This window comes from Diadema setosum, chromosome 2, assembly GCF_964275005.1.
Source record: "Diadema setosum chromosome 2, eeDiaSeto1, whole genome shotgun sequence".
Taxonomy (NCBI): domain Eukaryota; kingdom Metazoa; phylum Echinodermata; class Echinoidea; order Diadematoida; family Diadematidae; genus Diadema; species Diadema setosum.
In genome coordinates, this window is record NC_092686.1 from 31,349,343 (window position 1) to 31,369,865 (window position 20,523).

The 20,523-nt window shown below is 39.8% G+C and overlaps 1 protein-coding gene across 1 annotated transcript in view; it reads right to left on the minus strand.

Annotated features, from left to right (window-relative positions):
- Window positions 1–294: 294 nt before the first annotated feature.
- The window catches only part of LOC140246265 (putative helicase MOV-10), a 35,554-nt gene continuing 15,325 nt past the window's right edge, over window positions 295–20,523 (minus strand). Inside the window, exons 11-20 of the mRNA XM_072325727.1 lie at window positions 19,503–19,665; window positions 18,508–18,678; window positions 17,186–17,286; window positions 16,564–16,769; window positions 15,614–15,855; window positions 11,565–11,747; window positions 9,849–10,028; window positions 7,093–7,181; window positions 5,349–5,470; window positions 295–4,477 (exon numbers count right to left, since the gene is read on the minus strand). Of these exons, the coding sequence (XP_072181828.1) occupies window positions 4,401–4,477; window positions 5,349–5,470; window positions 7,093–7,181; window positions 9,849–10,028; window positions 11,565–11,747; window positions 15,614–15,855; window positions 16,564–16,769; window positions 17,186–17,286; window positions 18,508–18,678; window positions 19,503–19,665 (1,534 nt within the window). The 3' untranslated portion in view covers window positions 295–4,400. The remainder of the gene's footprint in view (window positions 4,478–5,348; window positions 5,471–7,092; window positions 7,182–9,848; window positions 10,029–11,564; window positions 11,748–15,613; window positions 15,856–16,563; window positions 16,770–17,185; window positions 17,287–18,507; window positions 18,679–19,502; window positions 19,666–20,523) is intronic.

A 20,523-nucleotide genomic window follows, 5' to 3' on the forward strand; every position in this document is an offset into this window, starting at 1 on the left:
TTGTTTTCTACATGACCATCTCTTTTGTACATTTCTATATTGTATGCTTAAGTCCAATAAAATTGAAAGCAAAAGTCAGGACTCCTCATGTTTTGTTATATAACTTCAACTCTTTAGTAAATGTACTAAGTTTTGGCAAGTGACCGTGGAGAATTAATTCAGGCTTGTGTGTAAGTGGTGTGAGTAGTACAACAACAACAGCAGCAACAGCAACAACAGCAACACCAATAACAATATAGACATCAGACGTGTAACAAAATGATGAACAGAAATAATTCTGTAAGTACTCGCTGGGTTGCAGTGATGATCAAAATGCAGTTTATTTTCAGTCATGCAAAATGCTAGTATCACCTAAAAAGATTAATGGCATGACTGTAAAAAGCCTTGCTGTTAGTTACCACAAGTTCAAGGCTACTTTGATGAAATATTCATTATTTGTTACATGAAAGATTTCAAGGCAAGCCTTCAGACAGTCCTAAGAAATACAATACATATACTGTATATCATCTCAAAATTGGTCCCAAATGAGTGAATCATGTAATTGAATTGAATATGCATCATTCCTAGACCAATGAATGGGCGGACACACATATATACATATGGATATTGTCTGCTGTCTATGGACTACCCGAACTAGTATCAGTGAAAATCTATGACTTTCTACTTCTAGCGACATTGTATGAACTGAAGGAGGAATAGCCATAATTGACTCGTACAGCATTTGATTTGTAAAAGCCACAATCTGGACAAATGTTGGCATGAAAGTTAACATGTTACAAGCTTCACAATCTCTACGCATGTGCTTCACTGCCCAAAATGACAAGATAACTGTAATGTTAGCGACACTGATGCTAATTTGGAGTGCAGCACCAACAATTTGGCAATATAATCTAAAACCAGAAACATTAGTGGCATGAAACTTTCGCCAACTGGAGTTGGTGGCCTTTATCGCAGCATGAAACTTTTGCGAATTGCCGACCATGAAAAAGTATACTGCATATACTGGGTTGTGTAGACAACAACTTTTGTGTGCATTTCACTTTCCCGAATTGTGGCTCCTTGCAAAATTTGCGAGTTTTATGCACATAAAAATTTCTGGTTTTACAGTAGCACAATTGTGATCGTGTACCAATCTCACTCTGGAGCAAGATTTGTCATCGTCACAAAATCCACAAATTGAGAGTACCAATGTCAAATTTCCCAACAGCTGCCATAGACAAGAGAATTGCTGGGCACTAGAATTTTAGGGCAATAAAATGTTGCAGTGATTTGTGGAGAAACCACAAGTTGTGAACCAAATTTGTGCCCCTCACAAAAGGGTGTATGAGGACATGTGTTGTATGGAGGATGCTGGGTCTGAAACGTCACAATAGGAGCAAATTCTGACAAAGGCACGCACTATTTCCATTTGCCACGCACACGCATTCATCACCAAAATTGATGCATTTTGTGAATTATACCGTATTCACTGGCAATAAGGCCGCAGCGACGGATAAGCCACATCCTGACTTCGGTGATGAAAAACAGAAAAAAAAAAAAAAAAATTGAAGGAGTTTTGTTCTGATCAAAACTTCATTACTTCTCTCCTTTATGTTTCTGAGAAATTTTGTTGATTCTCCATCTTTCCAAGGCCTTTCTAATTATGTTTCTTTTATATTCAGTTTTTCCGGTTGATGCAAACTTTGTGTCAGGATTTTCAGTGATATTTCTGTGTGTGGGACTCTAATGTGAGGAATGACTGAGCGTGTGTACACTCACACACACTATTCAGTAGCCTGGTGTCTTCATTCACACACATTGTACTATTCAATAGCCGAGTATCACAGAGACAGTGCTATTGCGTGATATGTACAGGATTGCAATCGCCAAGGTGGTCATGCACACCATCACGCAATTGCACCATGCTTTATGATCCTTTTTGCACTTTGGAAAGACAACAATTTGCTTGTGTCGGCATATAGGCCTCAACCCGACTTTACTGCTTTATTTTTGTGAAAAATAGCGCAGCCTTATCGCCGGCGAATACGGTAGTACAATATTTCATTGCAGTCTAACCCTGGAATTGCCGATCGTGATAATTCTGTCGTCAGCTAGCGTGATCTCAATTATCGTGCTATTTTGGAAAAATGCAGTATACCACTGCCTTCTGTGATTACACTCTCGTACATTGCGCTGAATCGCAACAACAACTTGTCACATGTGGACAAAAAAAATGGTCTCAGGCACTACTATAGTGCAGATCACTTGTAAAGGACTAAGAATAGCGTGTATTTAGCTGTATGTACAATTCTAAAATATGAATAGACAGAATAATAGTAATTAGTAATTACATTAAGTACTTCACTTTTATTACATAAGGCAACTGACTTTCTCGTGTCAACGCCCCTTTCATTATTAAAAATGACCTAAAATGTATTGCTCTATAAAGAATCTCATGGACAAAGTCATCACTACAAGGCTACAATGTTTGGACAAAGGCAGACTAGAATTCCGCCTCTGTGTTGGAGAGTCCTTCCGTCCTCACACAATTTCTCCTACCTCCCCAAATGACTATTCCGAGCATTACGAAATGAAAATGACATAGCAAGTGGTTACACTAAATGATACATTGGATAACTCAACAATCGAACTGTGATGCTGCAATAATCTTGTTGATGCTCTATTCAGACAATTTGTACATACCTGCCAACATTTCAAGATGAAATATCTTACTCGTGGATTGCAAAAATCTTATTTTATATGCAAACTGAAGTTAAAAATCTTACTTTCGGTCAAATCTTCAGAAAATACACATGAAAGATATATCTAAATATTTTTTTAAAATCTGATTTCTCTAACAGAAAATCTGATTTTGCTATTTTCAACGTTAAAAATCTTACTGAATCTGATAAAATCTTACTAGTTGTCAAGTATGTTTGTACAGTTGGATATACATGATATCTAATGGCACATTTCTTGCTAAACCCAGCGATGTTCGGGTGGTCAATTGCATTTATTATTTCTTATAGTTTTCTGATTCAGGCAACTGAAATATTCCTCCCTCCTCGAAAAACTTTGCGTTGCCTTTGTGTCCTTGTTTCTAGCTTCTCATGCTCTGTTAAGTTGTTGTTTTTTTTGTTGCTGTATTTCCTCTTTACAAAACTGGTTGCTGCTGCAAACACAAAAACTGCCCCTTTGTGGAGCATGGACATTTGTCTACAGGAGTGTGTTATTTTCTTCACAAGGGAGGTAGCTGTTATGCATTTAAAAGAAGAAAGTTGAAGGAAACACTGTATAATTAGATCATTGCACTGATACCACTGGAATGCACATCTGATGGTCTAATCAAATAAGTTCACTCCGCATTTCAATCCACCTTTCTTTACTTTCTTCATTGGTCTTCTCCATTTATACATTTATGAATTGCTAGCTTATGTCTCCTCAACCCTTGCTGGTGTAGGAATGGTGTATCTGACCCAATTCTCCTCTTCCGTTGAGATATTTCTCAGATAATCAGTGAATAGACTTGGGCCCCCTGAAGCAAGAAGGCCATGATTAGTTGCGAGTCAAGATAAAACAATCAAGCAGAACTTGACTGACAGCAAATCAGAATCTCTCTACTTCCAAGTTACCTACATTGAATTCTTTGCAACTTTTTGCGAGTCCAAACACTCAAACAATACAGCCAACTCCCATTATAATAAAGTTCTTGGTACAGGCAGTTTACTGTTATTACATCAAAGTTTCGTAATTTCTTTATAGCCAAATATTCAAGTACATGTATGTACAGAAATACAGATGATAGCTTTTGGAACCTGCCTGAATTTTCACTTTGCTGTAAACAAGAATTTTGTTGTAACCGTATTCGTTATAACGGGAGTACACAGTAGTAAGAGCCCAGACCAATTGTATAAGCTCTACAAGTCAATAGAATAAATTTGTCAATTAAAATCACCAAGAGGATTACTTTACACTAAAATGCAAGTTTTAATGAAATATAAAAAGCAACATTTCCTAAAAATTTAAAAATGAACCTCTCCAACAGCGATGCAATTTAATGATTTCATTGCTAGGCAATTTTGTGAATGCTTCCCAACATTTCGACTGCAGATATTTGATATCATCACATATCTAAAAGATCAAAACGCTTGGATTTATGTTTATTTCTCAGTTGGCCTCGGCTAAAAATGTTCATGGATGCACGTCAACATTTATTCATTCATCTCGTGCTGCTGATGCGATGTCTCCCCGTCCAAGGGGGCATCCAGTGGCCACTTAGCCGATCCCTTGTCAAACTTCCACAGCTGGCGTCGTCGTGCATGGTGTCGTGTCACATGTCGAGAGATCAGCCGCTGCAACGTGGACATTACTTCTCGGCTATAAAACAGCGCCCTCTACGATCGGGGGCTTGTTGCCTCCCCCTAGACTTCTCCCCTCCACTCTGGGTCATTCTGCTCGGTCACCTGACTGACCTGAAGACCGTCCATCACTTCCTCCACTGGCATGAGAAAGAGAGTGAGAGAAAGAGATATAGAAAGAGATAAAAAAAGAGAAGCAGATAAGATAATGACTGTGAATAGTCAGGAGTGTATTAACAATGGTAAATATTAAAGTGAAAAAAAAATCTATTCTACATTCAAGCAGGCTTTGATGAACAGAACGAAATGAAGCGAAGGGGAACAGTGAAATTTTCTTTAAACTTGGACTAAAAGTATTGAAAAAGTGATGAAATTTTCAGTGTTTTTATTTGTCATACATTTCCACAAAGTACTGATACTAGGGACAGCCAAATTTGTGAATATGATGAGAGTGTGAAGAAATGTATGGATGAATGAATGTATGGATGAATAAATGCATGAATAAATGAATGAATGAATAAATGAATAAGTAATTAAATAAAATAAATGAATGAATGAATAAACAAATGAATAAATAAATAAATAAATAAGTAAGTGACTGAATAAATATATATATGTCTATATCTATGTATCTATGCTTCTATCTATACATATAAATATGTGCATAGATGGATAGATAGGGAGACAGATAGATAAATACACAGATAGATAGATAGATAGATAGATAGATAGGGAGACAGATAGATGGATAGATAGATAGATAGATTGATGGATAGATAGATAGATAGATAGATAGATAGATAGATGGAGATAGATAGATAGATAGATAGATAGGGAGACAGATAGATGGATAGATAGATAGATAGATAGATAGATAGATAGATAGATAGAGACACACAGATACACATACACCCACACACATTTTGACTACCATACAGATCAGCTATTGCATGTGGATTAATACGATACTGTGGTGTGTCGAGATGACAGTAGATAGGACACTGCCCTCACCTGTTGGAAGGGTGCCCAGGTGGACCTTTTGCAACAACTGGACGATGTCATCCACTTCGCCTTCCTCCGGGCTGTAGGGGCAGCCCCGGTAACCTCCCTTCTGACGGCAGAATTCCAACATCCTTCAGGAGAGACAAACAGATCAGAAGGTATGCAGAAATATCAACTGATGAGGGAAAGTGGTCTAGAATTTTCTGAATGTTATACAGAGTTATACATCTAGGCCCGAATTCATGAAGGTGGTACAAATGAAACCATGGTTTAAACCATGGACAAAAACCAGGGAGTGCCAAGAGTCGCATGGAATATTTCGTTACGAAATTGGTCATTTTGTCGACAAAATGACCGTTTCGTTAACGAAATTATCATTTCATGGACGAAATATCCATTTAGTTACAAAATGTTGTCATTTCGTTACAAAAAATCATTTCATCGACGAAATGACTGATTTCGTAACGAAATATTCCATGCGACACTTGGCACTCCATGGTTTTTGTCCATGGTTTAAACCATGGTTTCATTTGTACCACCTTCATGAATTTGGGCCCTTATGTTCAAAGTCTCCAGCTAGGAGGCTTTATACCATTGTCAACTCATTAACATAGTTTAATCTTTCTTTATTTCCTGTAAGTGTGGTACTTCAAGTCATTTTGACAATGACTTTGTGTTGTGAACATAAAATCAGTCAGGGAAAGGCAGATAATGAAAAACTCGAAGGCAATGATCCAGATGATGACACAAAATGGCAGACCAGGTTGAGAGAGTATCATACAAGGTTTAGAAATATCACACAGCCTTTTTTAGCTCAGGTGAGCTAAAACGGGTGATGTTATGCCCTCAAAACTTTCCCATAATTTATAATTACACCCAGAACAGGAATTGCTTTTTTCTTTTTTTCTTTTTTTTTGGGGGGGGGGGGGGTTTCAATAATTTAGCACCTCTCGCCTGTCCTTGTCCCATTTTACCCTGAAAATCATTCATTCTCGGTCTTTGCTATTGTGGAATTATTTGGTTAAAAGGGAATATATAATTTGTTTCTACGCCATTTCACATGCACACAGGCTTTGTGTGCTGGACCACGGACACTGTGGCACTACACACGATACAATCGCCTCACCTAAATGCATAATGTTGATGTTGAATATTATGCTGGGGTTTTGTTTGCACAAATTTTAGGAGTCAAACAAAAAAATTATCTCAAATCTAACTCACCAAAATGTCACTCTCTATTTACGCAAATACAAGATGTAAGAGTGACCTATACACAAGCAACGTGGGTAGGAAGCAGCTGCATAAAGATGCCTAGTCGATGTGCACGCCTATATGCTCAGCACATGAAGCAGCACAATATTCGCGTCCCCAATTGCAAATCCCAACCACCTATGAAATATTTCGCTTCTACAGTATGTCAATGTAACCATTATAACAATTTCTGAAGAGCATGAAATAATGGCAATTTTATACCATTAATGTCCTTTTTTTATTGCCATTTTTACAATGAAACATGTTTTTTTTTTCTCTCTCTCTCTTCAATATTCCCTTTAAATTGACTTGGTGGAGTAACACTTAGTTGAGGAGACCTAACTGGAAGCCCAGCAATGAAAAGCATTGTGTCATCATCCTGTGAACATCTTTGTATAGAAAAAAAAAAAGAGCCTGTGAAACTTTGGAGGCAGAAAGTGGGGAGTATAAATCAAACTACATATAAGTACTGACTATAAAACATTTCAGAGTTTCAACTTACAGGTTCCAGTTTTCATCCTTGCTCAGCATGAAGGGGTTTCCCACAATGATCAACAGGGACTTCGCTCTTGTGACAGCGACATTGAAGCGCTGGAATAACAGTAGACAAACACGGCAAATTACAGAGTGTGATCAAAAGCTCTCTTTTTTCACGACATCCACAGATAGGCACTGAAAAGTGAGAAAAAAATAGAAATGTCGCTCTGGCGACTGGTATGTCTCTGCCATAATGCATGGTTCTCCGAATAGGTCTATAGCACAATGTCTTGATAATGTGTGATGACAGTTTTACATAACCGGCAAAATATTAACATGACAGGTTTGTCACAAATGCATTGAATGTTTACTTTCCTTGAACTAGGTTTAATTGGATGAATATGGCTATACTGTCAGTTGAGTGCAGGTATTTGGAGATCTGAGGATTTGTACCCAACTTTTGAGTCTTTTATAAGTTTAAAGAAGAAGTGAAATTTAGCACTTCCACTTGACCTTTGACCTTTTGGCAAGAAACTTCCAAGAGAAGCTGTATTGGGTGATACATGCATACACTAAGTTTAAAGAAAAAATCCTGAGGACATTGCATAGATAAGAGGGAAATAATGACATTTCGATGAGTTGACCTTGACCTTTGACCCCCTAACCTTTGACTCATGACCCCTAAATTCCCTACATGATCACTGCCAGTCAGTACATGCATATATACTAAGTTCCATGAAGATACCTTGAAATATTTGTAAGATATGGAGAAAAAAGGGAAATTGTAACATTTTCACTTGACCTTTGACCCTTGACCTTTGACTTCATGACCCAAAACTCTCTCTCTGGGGAATCTCTATTTGGTAGTTCACGTATACACCAAGTTTCAAGAAAATAACTCTAGGCATTGCATAGATATAGGGGAAATAGTAAAATTTTGAGCATTTGACCTTGACCTTTGACCTCAAGCATGTGCACCCACAGAGTTGATAGGCACAACTTCACCCACTCATACATATACATGCCAAGTTTCATTATGATACCTCTAACGGTTTTTTATATACGCTGTCCACAACATTGATTACGGACAGCCCGAAAACATAATGCCTCCGGCGTCACTTCGTGGCGGAGGCATGAAAATGCACAATTGATTGTTTATCAAATTTTGATAATGCAGTATCTCATAGCATTCTCATTTAATTGATATGATTGATTTTTGATTTAGGGAGCTATGGGTGGGTGTGTGAAAATGTATGTTTCTTTTCTTCTTGTTCACAGCAATCTTCTATCATCCTAATTAATCTACATGACTGTACACAGATCAGTTATCAAAAGGCGTCCAAAATCGTTTGAGATTGACTGCTTCCTCCCATAGGCAGAGGGAGACATTGCAAGAAATCTCCAATTAAGGATTAATGGAATAGTATACTTTTTCAGCATTCTTTACTGCCTGCACTCAGCAGTCACTAAACATTTTAAAAGGCAGTCCCAATTATGGACCTTGTCATTATGCCAAAATGACATTGTGCTAACTTTAACATGATAATCAAAGGCTGTGTCATACCTTCATACCATCATACATTAATGTACAGTTGAACCTCTCTTATCCGGCCTCCCTTTATCCGGATCTCTCTATTATACGGACGCAATCTCGCCGTGATTTTTTTTTTTTAAATAATAATTACGGGAGGAAAGGGGGATTCCCAACTCCTTGAGAACTCCTACACAAACACACATGAATTACATATTACTTCCAACATTAACATACACCTCTATTTTGGGGTCTGTTACTGAGTGTAACAATGAAAAGGTTGCAGTATACACATTACTACATGTGGTACTACAATGGGCTACATCAGTACATGTACATGTATAAAGCATTGAGTCTCCCGTATCCGGCCAAATCCCTTATCCGGATGAGCCCCGGTCCCGACTTGTCCGGATACGAGAGGTTCAACTGTATTAGCTATCACCAATTTACTTGGGCACCAGTCGTGCCATTTCATCCAAATTTTCTGAGAAAGAAAGCAATAAACACTATGCAATATAGCAACTATTGAGCTATTGTGGGCAGCATAGCAGCCTTATGTTTTCTTGCCTTCTACAGTTTGTAGATTTCCAAGCCTACATTTTTGCCTGCCTGCTTTTGGGAGCTTGTAAATTTCACATTCATTGGTAGCCATGCTTCAAACTTTGCTTTTTCTTTCTTGCTATAAGCAGCTTGCAGTTTTCCAAGTTCACACTTTTTCTCCACCTGCTTTTGGAACTTTGTAAAATTTGCAAGCAAGTGAGGCTCCTTTGACCATGAACTCACAAATTTCAAAGGAGCCTGGACTGGCCTATCTAGCTCCATGGACCTACTCTACATGGACTATGAACAAATGTCTTTCTTTGATCCCATCATCACTGCTGCCCCCTGATTATGTGCATCTTAATGAGTACATTAAGATGTTTCGACAACGAAAATTGTGTAACTGTGCATCATCACTGACATAAGAACCATTTCCATTATTTCGGTCTTTTTTAATATTTGGCTTAGGTGCCTTTTCCAACTCGACTGCCTTTGAATAAACACCACTGATGGGGAGCAGCAAACCCCAAAACATGACAAATTTTATTTATTACTGAAGTGGACACTTCTGAAAAAGCATATTACAAGCCGAGGGCAGGTTGTGATCCTGCTGTGCTCATATAGGAACATTCCCAATTTTGGCTACATCTCGATCCTGGTGGGGAAAAAAAAAAATAGGTGTGTTTTATTCATATGAGACCAAACAATACCTTGGGATTCTTCAGGAAGCCGAGTTTGAAGTCGGTGTCCATCTGGATGTACTCGGCTCGTGTGCTTCGTACTGTGGAGATGATGATGACGAGTCTCTCCTGGCCCTGAAACTCCTCCACTGAGCCGACCTTGATGTCGTTGTAGCCACGCGTCTTTAGGACCTGCCTGAGTTTCTGCACCTGTAGGGTCGATGAAGACACAGGGAACACGGGATGAATTATACAGACGTTTGAGATTGCCGTCAGAAACCAGTAACTTACGCCAACTCGGTGACACCAAGCACTTAGAGTCTGTAACGGGGTACCTAGCTTGGTAAAGTTTTATGTCAGTCTTGTAGAGGGGTCCTGCGGCATAGTGGATAAGACTCTTGAATTTCGTTCGAAAGTTCAGAGTTCAAATTCAGTCAGGTTCCCATGTCCTTGGACAAGATGTTTTTTACCTGCCATATCCCTCTCGACCCAGGTGTACTTACATGCAGGGCACCTGGCAATGCTAGGGCAATAATAATGGCAGGACCCTCTGGTAGAGCAGTGGCAACACTGAAGAGGCTACCCTGGATTAAGAAGACCTCAATCATTATTATATTATGACTGTGGCATTGCATGGGCTTCAAATCCTCAGCAGCTACTTCACTGACATACCCACATTCCCTGCCATGGACCTAACACTGACAAGATATCTCCAGAACAAATGAAATGTGACTCATGCAATACAAAGTAAGCATCATCATATTTAGCATGTTCACGGCCAGTCTCCACATCAATGACGCTACACAATAAAAATGTCAGTTTTGCACAACCCTTTCATCTCACTTTATTGCAGCAACTCTGCCTATTGGTAAATTTGAGCAAAATAATATTCTTCCTTGTGTTTTCCAGTGGTGATCAGTTCTGTTATATTAAAACTGGGTTGATTTGACTGCATTATATAGACACCCACAGTTCATAATTTTCACTAAGCATATCCAAGACAATATACCTCCAAAAGTAATGACATTTGAAAATGTAAATGACCAACCTATCATGCAGAGTGATATTGACATTAATTATGTTGTGTTTCAATAGAAGCACAAAATTATATTACTAGACTTATTCATCTTGGAAAGCTCCTTCACAGCCTTAGTACAGTTTTTCTGAAGGTATCCTATTATTATCATTAATCTTTATCATTCTCATTAACCCAGCATGGCCACATGCCCATTCATACATTTTTGTCTGGTGCGTTCGAGTGCTCTCCTAAAGTGAACCGAGCCGAATCCTAGAGAAGCGCTCGAACGCTCCTTAAGTTTTCCATACCAAAATGAACCAAGCCAAAAGCACACCACTTCTCAATGTGCTTCAAAAGGGTACCGAAAATGTACCAAAAGTTCGCATTTGAAGAGTGTGCGTACCATGCATATATGTCATAATGCAAAGTGTTCATTCTCTTCGTTCGGGACATTTGTAAGTAGTTTAAGCGCGCCAGGTGAATGACCCTGTTGCTACAAACTGTATGATCCCTCTAAAAATAACTCATGAGGTAAGCTTTCTCAAAAGAGTGTTTTAACACGCCAGATCTGACACAGTACAGTACAGTTCGCATTGGTGTGGTTCATTTCGGTTCGCTTTTGAGTGCTCAAACACACCCATAAAACACACCCATAAAACATCCTGCCCATGGATGCACAGGACAGACTGGACTTGAACACTTCAAACAATGTGGGTGACCCCCCTCACCTGCTTTCGGTAAGGTGAGATGACTCCAATGTCCTCCTGCTTCACTTTGGTCCCTCCCCGTTTCTCCATCACCTCCCGGACATAGTTGACCACCACGTCCACCTCTGACCGGTTGAAGAAGGACGGGCTCTGCTCCTCCCGCTCGTCCTGACCTTCCACTCCGTGGAAGATGATGGGAAAGCCCTGGAGCAGGGACGGAAACATGCAGCCTGTATAACCCATTCAGGTCCTAGCTAGATTTTCACTGCAGGAATCATAGTCTTACCTTCATCAAATTGGCAACACTGAATCATATTACACGTTACATTGAAAATAGACTACATGGAATTGGTTAGATATATCAAATCTCCATAAAATCTTTAAATAGAATAATAAAAATTTTCCAATTTGACAAGGAAACATGAAATTCAAGTCTTCTAAAATTTATGCGTCCTATTTAAAAGAAAACTGTACTGACATTTTTTAATTGTCTGATAATTCTAATCTACATTTTTTTATGCCTACTACTGGAAAGAGAGGATTCTATAACCCAGGATAAGCCTGTAATGAATTTTTGAAAAAAATGAAAACGAGCAAGCCATGGAACGATCCACACAATTTGGCCTACGTCATGGGTGCTCTTGGTGAACAACTCCAACTTTAGCAAGATGAACTACATACTGCCAATTTACTGATGGAATCTCACACGAAGTACAGTGTACTGCAAAAGCTGTTATTTAGTATAATTGCAATATGGAGCTAAAATTAACATGTTAAACAATATCTATCAATCTTTAAAAGCAATCTCTTCAACAGCTTTTTATTTAGATCAAACTTGTGGGGAAAATTCCAGATATGCAAAATGAAATTGGCATCGTTATCCGAACGTGCTGCCCATAGAAGACTGTGTGTAAGTAACATTACACCAACTACATAGTATGCATTGATGATCATGAGCGATGGTTCGACAGTTCAAACCTGGTTCAAATTATCTAACGTAGATGAGGGCTGAGTGAATCTAAATCCAAATGTAAATAGACTCTCTTCAACGGCACGCACAATTTACGCTTAGTAAGATGAAAACGGCATCCAGTACACATAGACTCTGATATACAGTTGAACCTCTCGTATCCGGACAAGTCGGGACCGGGGCTCATCCGGATAAGGGATTTGGCCGGATATGGGAGACTCAATGCTTTATACATGTACATACATACACATGTACTGATGTAGCCCATTGTAGTACCACATGTAGTAATGTGTATACTGCAACCTTTTCATTGTTACATTTGGGGATGTTTGGGGATGTTAAAATGTCTGAGGGTAAGCAATTTGGAGGGAAATTTGATGTAATGTATGTTAATCATGTTGGAAGTAATATGTAATTCATGTGTGTTTGTGTAGGAGTTCTCAAGGAGTTGGGCAAAATCACGGCGAGATTGTGTCCGGATAATAGAGAGATCCGGATAAAGGGAGGCCGGATAATAGAGGTTCAACTGTACTTGAACTAGGACTAGGACTACTGAGCAGTCAAGGAGTAGGTTCTAAGTACGTGGCAGTCCAAGTTTTGATGAGTACACTCAATCACCATCGACATTGCAGCTGTACGTGCACAGCGCTAACGAGGCAAAGCGTAACGTTATAGTATACATACATCGTACCCCTGCTGCCAGAACTTGTAGAAAGTCCAGACGAAAGTCCAGACTCCAGATCTAGATCTGGACCCTTGTCCTGCAGGCACTGTTGTGCCTGTGCTGAATTTTTCAGGTAAGGTATCTGCTTTATGGATTTCCGATGTTTTGTAGTCGAGATAAATCTCATGGTGGTGCTATTTACACCAAGGACTAATGCTAGATCTAACAGTTTGTTCAGTAGGCCTACATACTAGGACCCATTATAACTCGGAAGAGTGGCCTGACCACGTAGATTCTAACACGTACTGTGCCGCCGCTTCGCGATCCCAGCACTGGTGTAGGTATAGTGCTAGCACGTACTTCCGTATCCATGTAGATATCTCAAAATTCACGTTGCCAAATTGCACCAAAACCACAGGAAATAAAATTGTACTTTATGATTCATATCCAACAGCTCACGTTAATTGGAAACAAATCGTATGTCGGGAAGCGTAAGTGTAGATGTCAACTTTCCTGTCGGCGTCGCTAAAAATAATCTGCTCTACGACTAACATGAGTGATTGCGGCCCTACCTACCTGCTGCGCATGCACAGACTGAAGTTAGCCATCTAATATCATGAGACAAATCTTTCAAGTAATCGGGGGCAAAAAATCAATTTACAAATTTTTTGTGGTAAGTTGAATGAAAAATGTAGTTCCTATATCACACAAATCGCAAAAATCATTACATTTCTTAATTTAGTTCTCGCGTAAATTCCCCGTTCGCACAGTACTAGTCGGCTAACTTCAGTCCTAGATTGTGCATCTTGCGTTCGCCAAGATCTCTCGCGAAGAGTGAATTTTTTGAGTGACGACTTGAAAGTCGGCGTCAATATTGATACTTCTCGATTACTGATTTCGTTCAAATATAAGAGAATACTTTGAAATATGCTTAGAAGTATATCCTGTAATTTTGGTGCGATTTGGTTCAGTGAAATTTGAGATATCTACACGGATAGAACGGTACACAAGCGCCGCCTGCTAGCTAAATTAGGCCTAAGCGTCGTCTGCTACTCGGTACGAATTAACACACGCGTATGCAAGCGCTTGTAATCAGTAATAGTGAGAGCACCTGTGACATCATAACATCTGGGCTCGTCAGCTCATTAGCATAATTCTCACCTAAAAAGTTCCATTTTTAACATTAAATTACGGACTTAATCGTTATGAAATTTTGATTCTGTTTGCACTGCTGGGTCTTTTAGAATTAAAAGAACAATAAAAAATAAAAAAACCGGTACAATGCCCTTTTAATAATCAGACATTAATTTGGCAATTTAGAGGCTCTGATATCACTTCAACTGAAATGAACAATGATGCATGACCTAAATGGGGTTGAAATAAGAAGCATTTTTTCTCCTACCTATGAAATATTGGCAAAGAATAATAAAACTTTTGAGCATTAAATTATAGCAACGTTGTTTCTGGGACTAAATGGGTTAATACTTAGAGAAAATTCATACAACATCTTCGTTCAGGTCATGACCAATAACTCTATGAAGGGTGATATAATGATGTAATGGGCTGAGGAACGCAACATGCCCTGCTGAATGCTTCCCATTTTTACTGTATGAAAAGCGAGGCATGTTACACTTGCGTTGAATTAAAGAACAATTGCAGCCCACCGCTGTAAACAAATGATAAATACTTCTGAGTGGGTTAGTAGAAAATGTCAAACAAGGTATGATGTGAGATGCTCCATGCAATGAGGCAATGTCAAGTAAAGAGAGTGTCTCATCTTTCACCAAGTGTGAAATCTTGTTCAGCTATACACAAACAAAGACCATTCATTATTTGTTTTATACAACAGCTTGAATGTTACAGGGCCGTGCTTCTCGACCTCTTTCAACCCAAGGCCCACTTTGGTTCCTGCAAATTTTGTTGAGGCTCAGCATAAGATTGAATACAAATCTTTTTTCATACAATTTTTTGCCAACATTGCGGCCCGCTGGTTGAGAAGTAGGGTTAAAGGTCATGGTTTATTAAATCAAGGCCTGAATACAATGACCTCTACTTCTCAGGGCAAGGCAAATGTGAAATGTATATGTGAGTATGATGAAGAGACTTTGGACATCGACAAAGAAAAACATGTCATGGTACTTTTTTAGCTAATGTGTCATGTGATGAGCAGTCAACCTACCTGGTAGCAAGAATCCCTGTTTAAGTCTCGTATAACTGCTAATCATGGCTGAATGACCAACAATGCATGTTGGTGACTCTTAACCCCTTGAGGACGGACTGATTTTGCTACCACACTCATTTCCCATAGACACTTGTCCAAGTATACTCGGGATTCGTTCTCAACGGGTTAAGAGGACATATCCGTGATGGCTGAGAAGGCCATGGTTCTGTTTTTCATATCTGAACCAAATCTACTGCATCCTACACACCACTCACCTTGGTTGGCAGCTCATCCCACATACAGAACTGGCTCCGCACCAGTTCATCCGCAAACACCTGCAGCTCGTTGTCGTAGAAAAGCTGGTTCGGCAGGCAAAGAATGTCGGGATGCGAGCGATAGTTCCGAAGGAGCTTCGTCAGGACCCGCTCGTCGTAGTGTCCCCGAGCAGCAGCGTTCCCAGCCGACTGGCGGCTATACACGGGGCATAGTGTCATGAGACGTTCCAGGTAGGACAAGGCTAAGGTGGGGGTACAAACATGGCAAGGTGTCATCAGCCTTACCCATGCACAAGTTATTGGACTGAAAAATGGCAGGATATTTGTAATGTTTGCAAGAGAGTCAGTCTCATATATAATATCTCTCTATATAATACACAAATCTACTATAATATCTGTATATCTCCCTCTTCTTCTCTTATCTTGATCAAAATAAGAATTATGTCCAGTGGTATGGTGTTCATAGTATTATATATAAATTGGCCTTTCTTTTTCTTGCTCCCCCCCCCCTTTTCACTCACACTGACTACTCACTTGTATATGTCTGTGAACAGAAATTGCTGTAACCAATTTATCTGTGTTTGTCTTTACCTCCTCTGTAACTGTCTCTCTCTTTTCTTATTTTTCATCATCTTTCTCTCTATCCTCCTCACAAATATACACAAACACAGACACAGACACACACACACACACACACATATATGCACATAATACAGAAAAAGTGGTTATTTTCACGAGAGTAATTTTCCGCACTCAGCTGGGTACGATGAATTTCGCGCGTTTTTGATTCTGCCGAATCAAGACATGAATTAGTGGAACGTATGACATCCAAAAACATTCGCTTGCTCTCCTTTTCGTGCTGATTTTTGGTTGCGCAGAATGCACAAAAAATATCCACACTGCAAAAATTTCCACTTTTACGGCACATATTTTGTGTCATTTGAACTCACATAGTCCATGCTCTATGGCATTGGGTGACCTGAGAACAGGGCCCAGCTGCTTGGGGTCCCCAGCAAGGACCACCTGGCCCCCTAATTGATTGTTTGGGCTCAGGAGTCCGGCCAGGGCGATCAGGGCCTCTGGCTCGGTGGCGTGGCCGGCCTCGTCAATGACGACATGGGTGAAGAAATCTGGCGGAAACTGGGCCAAGGCCAACCTATCCAAAGAAGAGAGAGGGAGGTCATATCCATCATGTACGTTATATTCACAAGGTGGTTGAGTAATTTTCTCTGCTTTTTTTTTTTTTTGGAGGGGGGGGGGGGAGGTCTAAATCACCACCTGCGATGCATGCAAGATGAACTTTAGAGGCAACCGAATTGGGTTTCTCACATAGCCTGATTTATGACACACACCGGTTTCATAAATCTGGCAGCAAAAATGGACATAACTAAAAGAATATATGTTACGTTTGAGTCAACCAAACATATAAGTGTATTCTCACTACACCCAAATTTGGAAAACTCAACCATTTGATCTCCCTTCAGAATTCATCCTCCAATCCAAACAGATATCACTTAGAGCATCAGAGGTGACAAAGCTAAACAAGGCACAAGACGAGAACAGTTCGCCTACCTTCCAGCAGTGACCAAAGTCGTGACGATGATTCGTTTGCTCTCGATGTCCTGCTTAGTGGGCACGTAGAGCTCACCATTGAAGTTGCAGCATTTCTTATCCTGGAAAAAAAAAAAAAAGAAGGAAGTCAGCTACTCTATTAAGTGTTGGAGAGGGTCACAAAGACACAAGAAGCCTCTTGCATCTCTCATGAAACATATCCAATATCTCCTCTGTTGACAAAGGGCAGAAATAATGTTTCACTTTATCAACACCATTTTGATTTTACAAGGCACCTGATAGAGGCACATAAACATAAATTCATTTCAGATTGACAATGCTTTGCAGAGACAATATAAAACAAATAGCAGGGATTGGTTTGGCTTGTTCTCTCTTGTTCTACATAATGTGAAGATGGTTAAGTCTAGCATTACAGAAGGACATCAACCTTTTGCGGTAAAGAGTACTTTGTCTTAAAATCCCTATGGGATGCAGAGTTTTCTGACAGACTGACATCAGATTAAACAACTTTCTCCATTCACTAATCTGTCTCTCCTTGTGTTGCATAACTTTCACCTTGGACAACTTTCCCTGTCTGGGCCACACTCTCCTTAACCTGCTGAAGACTAGTTCCGAGTATACTTGGGCAGGTGTCTATGAGTAATGCGTGTTATAGCAAAAATCAGCCCGTCCTCAACGGGTTAACCCGTTGAGGACGGACGGGTCCTGAGTATACTAGGGCAGGGGTCTATGGAAAATATGTGTTGTAGCAAAATCAGTCCGTCCTCAATGGGTTAAGAGATGTTTGGAGCATAACAATGTGAGCGAAATAAACAACAACTGGAGAAGCACTCTGAGAGTGCAGACCTCCACCAAGCAGCTCATTTCCACCACTGAATTTGTTCTCCAAATGAGATCAATGATTTCTACTCATATGTATGCATGCTGAAAATCGCCCAATTTCCCGATATAGGGGTCCTTTGTTGCGTCATCAGCATCCAGCTGTGCGGTGCCTCGCCTAAGCAGAGCACACATTTCAGTGCCTGTATGCAGACCTCAAAAATGCGCAGCTTGAACTCCCAAGTTCACTGACCCTTCCTGCCAAAATATTGAAAATCCATCATAAAAGCCATTAAAATTCCTGTATCACTACCAAAACTTTATCATCTGTTCCTTGTGTTATTCTCAACCTTTTCTGAAAGTTTCATCCCAATCCGTTTGTAACATTTTGAGTGATTTTACACACAGGCAGACAAACAAACAAACTAACAAGCAAACAAATAAATGCCAATGAAAGTAACATAACCTCCTTCCTTGGCACAGGTAATAAATTGTAGGCGAACCTTAAGAACAGGGTCAATTGATGCCAGTGGCCTGCTGGGTGCATAGAATCTCAGGAGATGAGTCTTGGCGACGGGTGTTCCCTTGTTGAGCAGCCGCACGGCCACGAGATCTGCGGCACTGTTGGATGGCGCACATATCAATATGCGGCTCTCTGGCAGCATGGCGTACACCTGGTATGAAAACCAAATTAGTTGAGTTTAACTGAAGTCTGTAAGAGTACAAGTTACAACAACCAAATACAGCATTACCAGTAATAAATATTGCTATACAGATAGTAAATGTTCACGAGTGCAATGGTGCAAGCTTTCACACGAGGTGAAAGTGAAATCTTGTTCCACTGCAAAAGTAGAGACCATTCACTATTGTTTTATATTCAACACCTCAGACATCAACCAATGTGGTATACACCAATTCTTCAATATACTTGTAGTACAGGATTGAAAACCAGTTTTCATGCAAGGCATATAATTATAGCATAGTTCAATTATATAAGGAAGCAATCACATAAAAATTGTAGACAGTATTAAGTGATGGAATGTGCACTTCACCTTGACTTGTAACTGATTGAGTCGCACTGTCAAAGTATGTAAATTGTGATGATAGACAAATGCGATGGTCCAAAACTACAAAACTACAAGTGGAGTATATGAGCAAATTCAGACAAACAGAGTGGTATACATTTCATCAAAAGCAGACCTGCGATAAGGAAAATATTAGATCTGGGGAAAGCATGGGAACAGACGAAATTCTGCACTTTCTGATTTTTTTTTTCACTGCAAGATCAAAATGTTACCATTCTGCTCCTCATCTGATATGGCATTGAACTGCGCTGTAAATTCACAGTATATAAAAATACCACTATTTTCATGTGTCTCTGGAATGAAGGCGTTTGCAAATCGCAACTGGGAAATGGCAGTTTACGATATGGAACAGCCACTACCAAACAAGAACCAAAGGAATCCCTTGGTCTGTATATGCTGTCGGGACAGCTCACCTGCTTGGTCGCTTCCACGATGGTGACAGTTTTGCCCGTGCCGGGAGGGCCAAACACAAGGTATGGAGCAGGCCGCGAAGACCCTCGGACAATATTGTGCACAGCCTGGACCTGTTCCATGTTGTCTGCGAGCTTCCTGTCAAAGACTTTATTCTTGAAGGCCCTGGATAGTTTGTGGTAGGAGAAAACTTGATCAATCTGGGTATCTTTCTTGCATCAAGCACTTTCCTAGGACAGTAGTTTTACAATGAATGAAATAGCAAAGTGTACTCATCTGGTAAAACTCACAGACCAACAGAAAAGTTTATGTGCTGTGAAACAAAAGCCAGAAAAGAATGTTATTTGAGTAAAATCGAACAAAACAGTTCAGAGCAGTCACACTGTATGACCTCTGAACTTTGAAAGGTCTTCCAGTGTAAACAAAAGATGCAAAACTCCATATGATGAAATCATCAGGTGATTTGGCCAAAACACTTACTTTGAGACTGCTACTCGCATAATGACAGAATTGAACTGATTTCATTTCTCATGTATGGTGATCTGTCACTTGTATTTTGCAGATTTCATTTGGAACAACTTGTTCTAATGAAAATTCCCTGCTTGGTTGCTTCCACGATGGTGACTGTTTTTTCCACGCCCAGAAGGCCAAACACGAGGTACAGACTGGATTAAGCAAGAACAGTCTAGATTTGAAATACTAACATACAATGAAGAGACCAACAAAAGGTATAGCAATCTAATCTCAAACACAATTTTCAGTGTGCCAGGTATGGCATTGCTACGTAAGAGGTTGAGACTAAAGTCACACAGAATATTTCTGTGACTTACCCCGTTGAGGACGGGCTGATTTTGCTACAACACGCATTTCCCATAGACACTTGCCCGAGTATACTCAGGACTTGTCTTCAACGGATTAAAAAAAATATATTATCAACACAATATCCATAGTTTAAACAATGGGGACATCTGATCCTACCCTCCTTTCTTTCTCCCTTCTTGCCTGCTGCCCAACGACAGGATG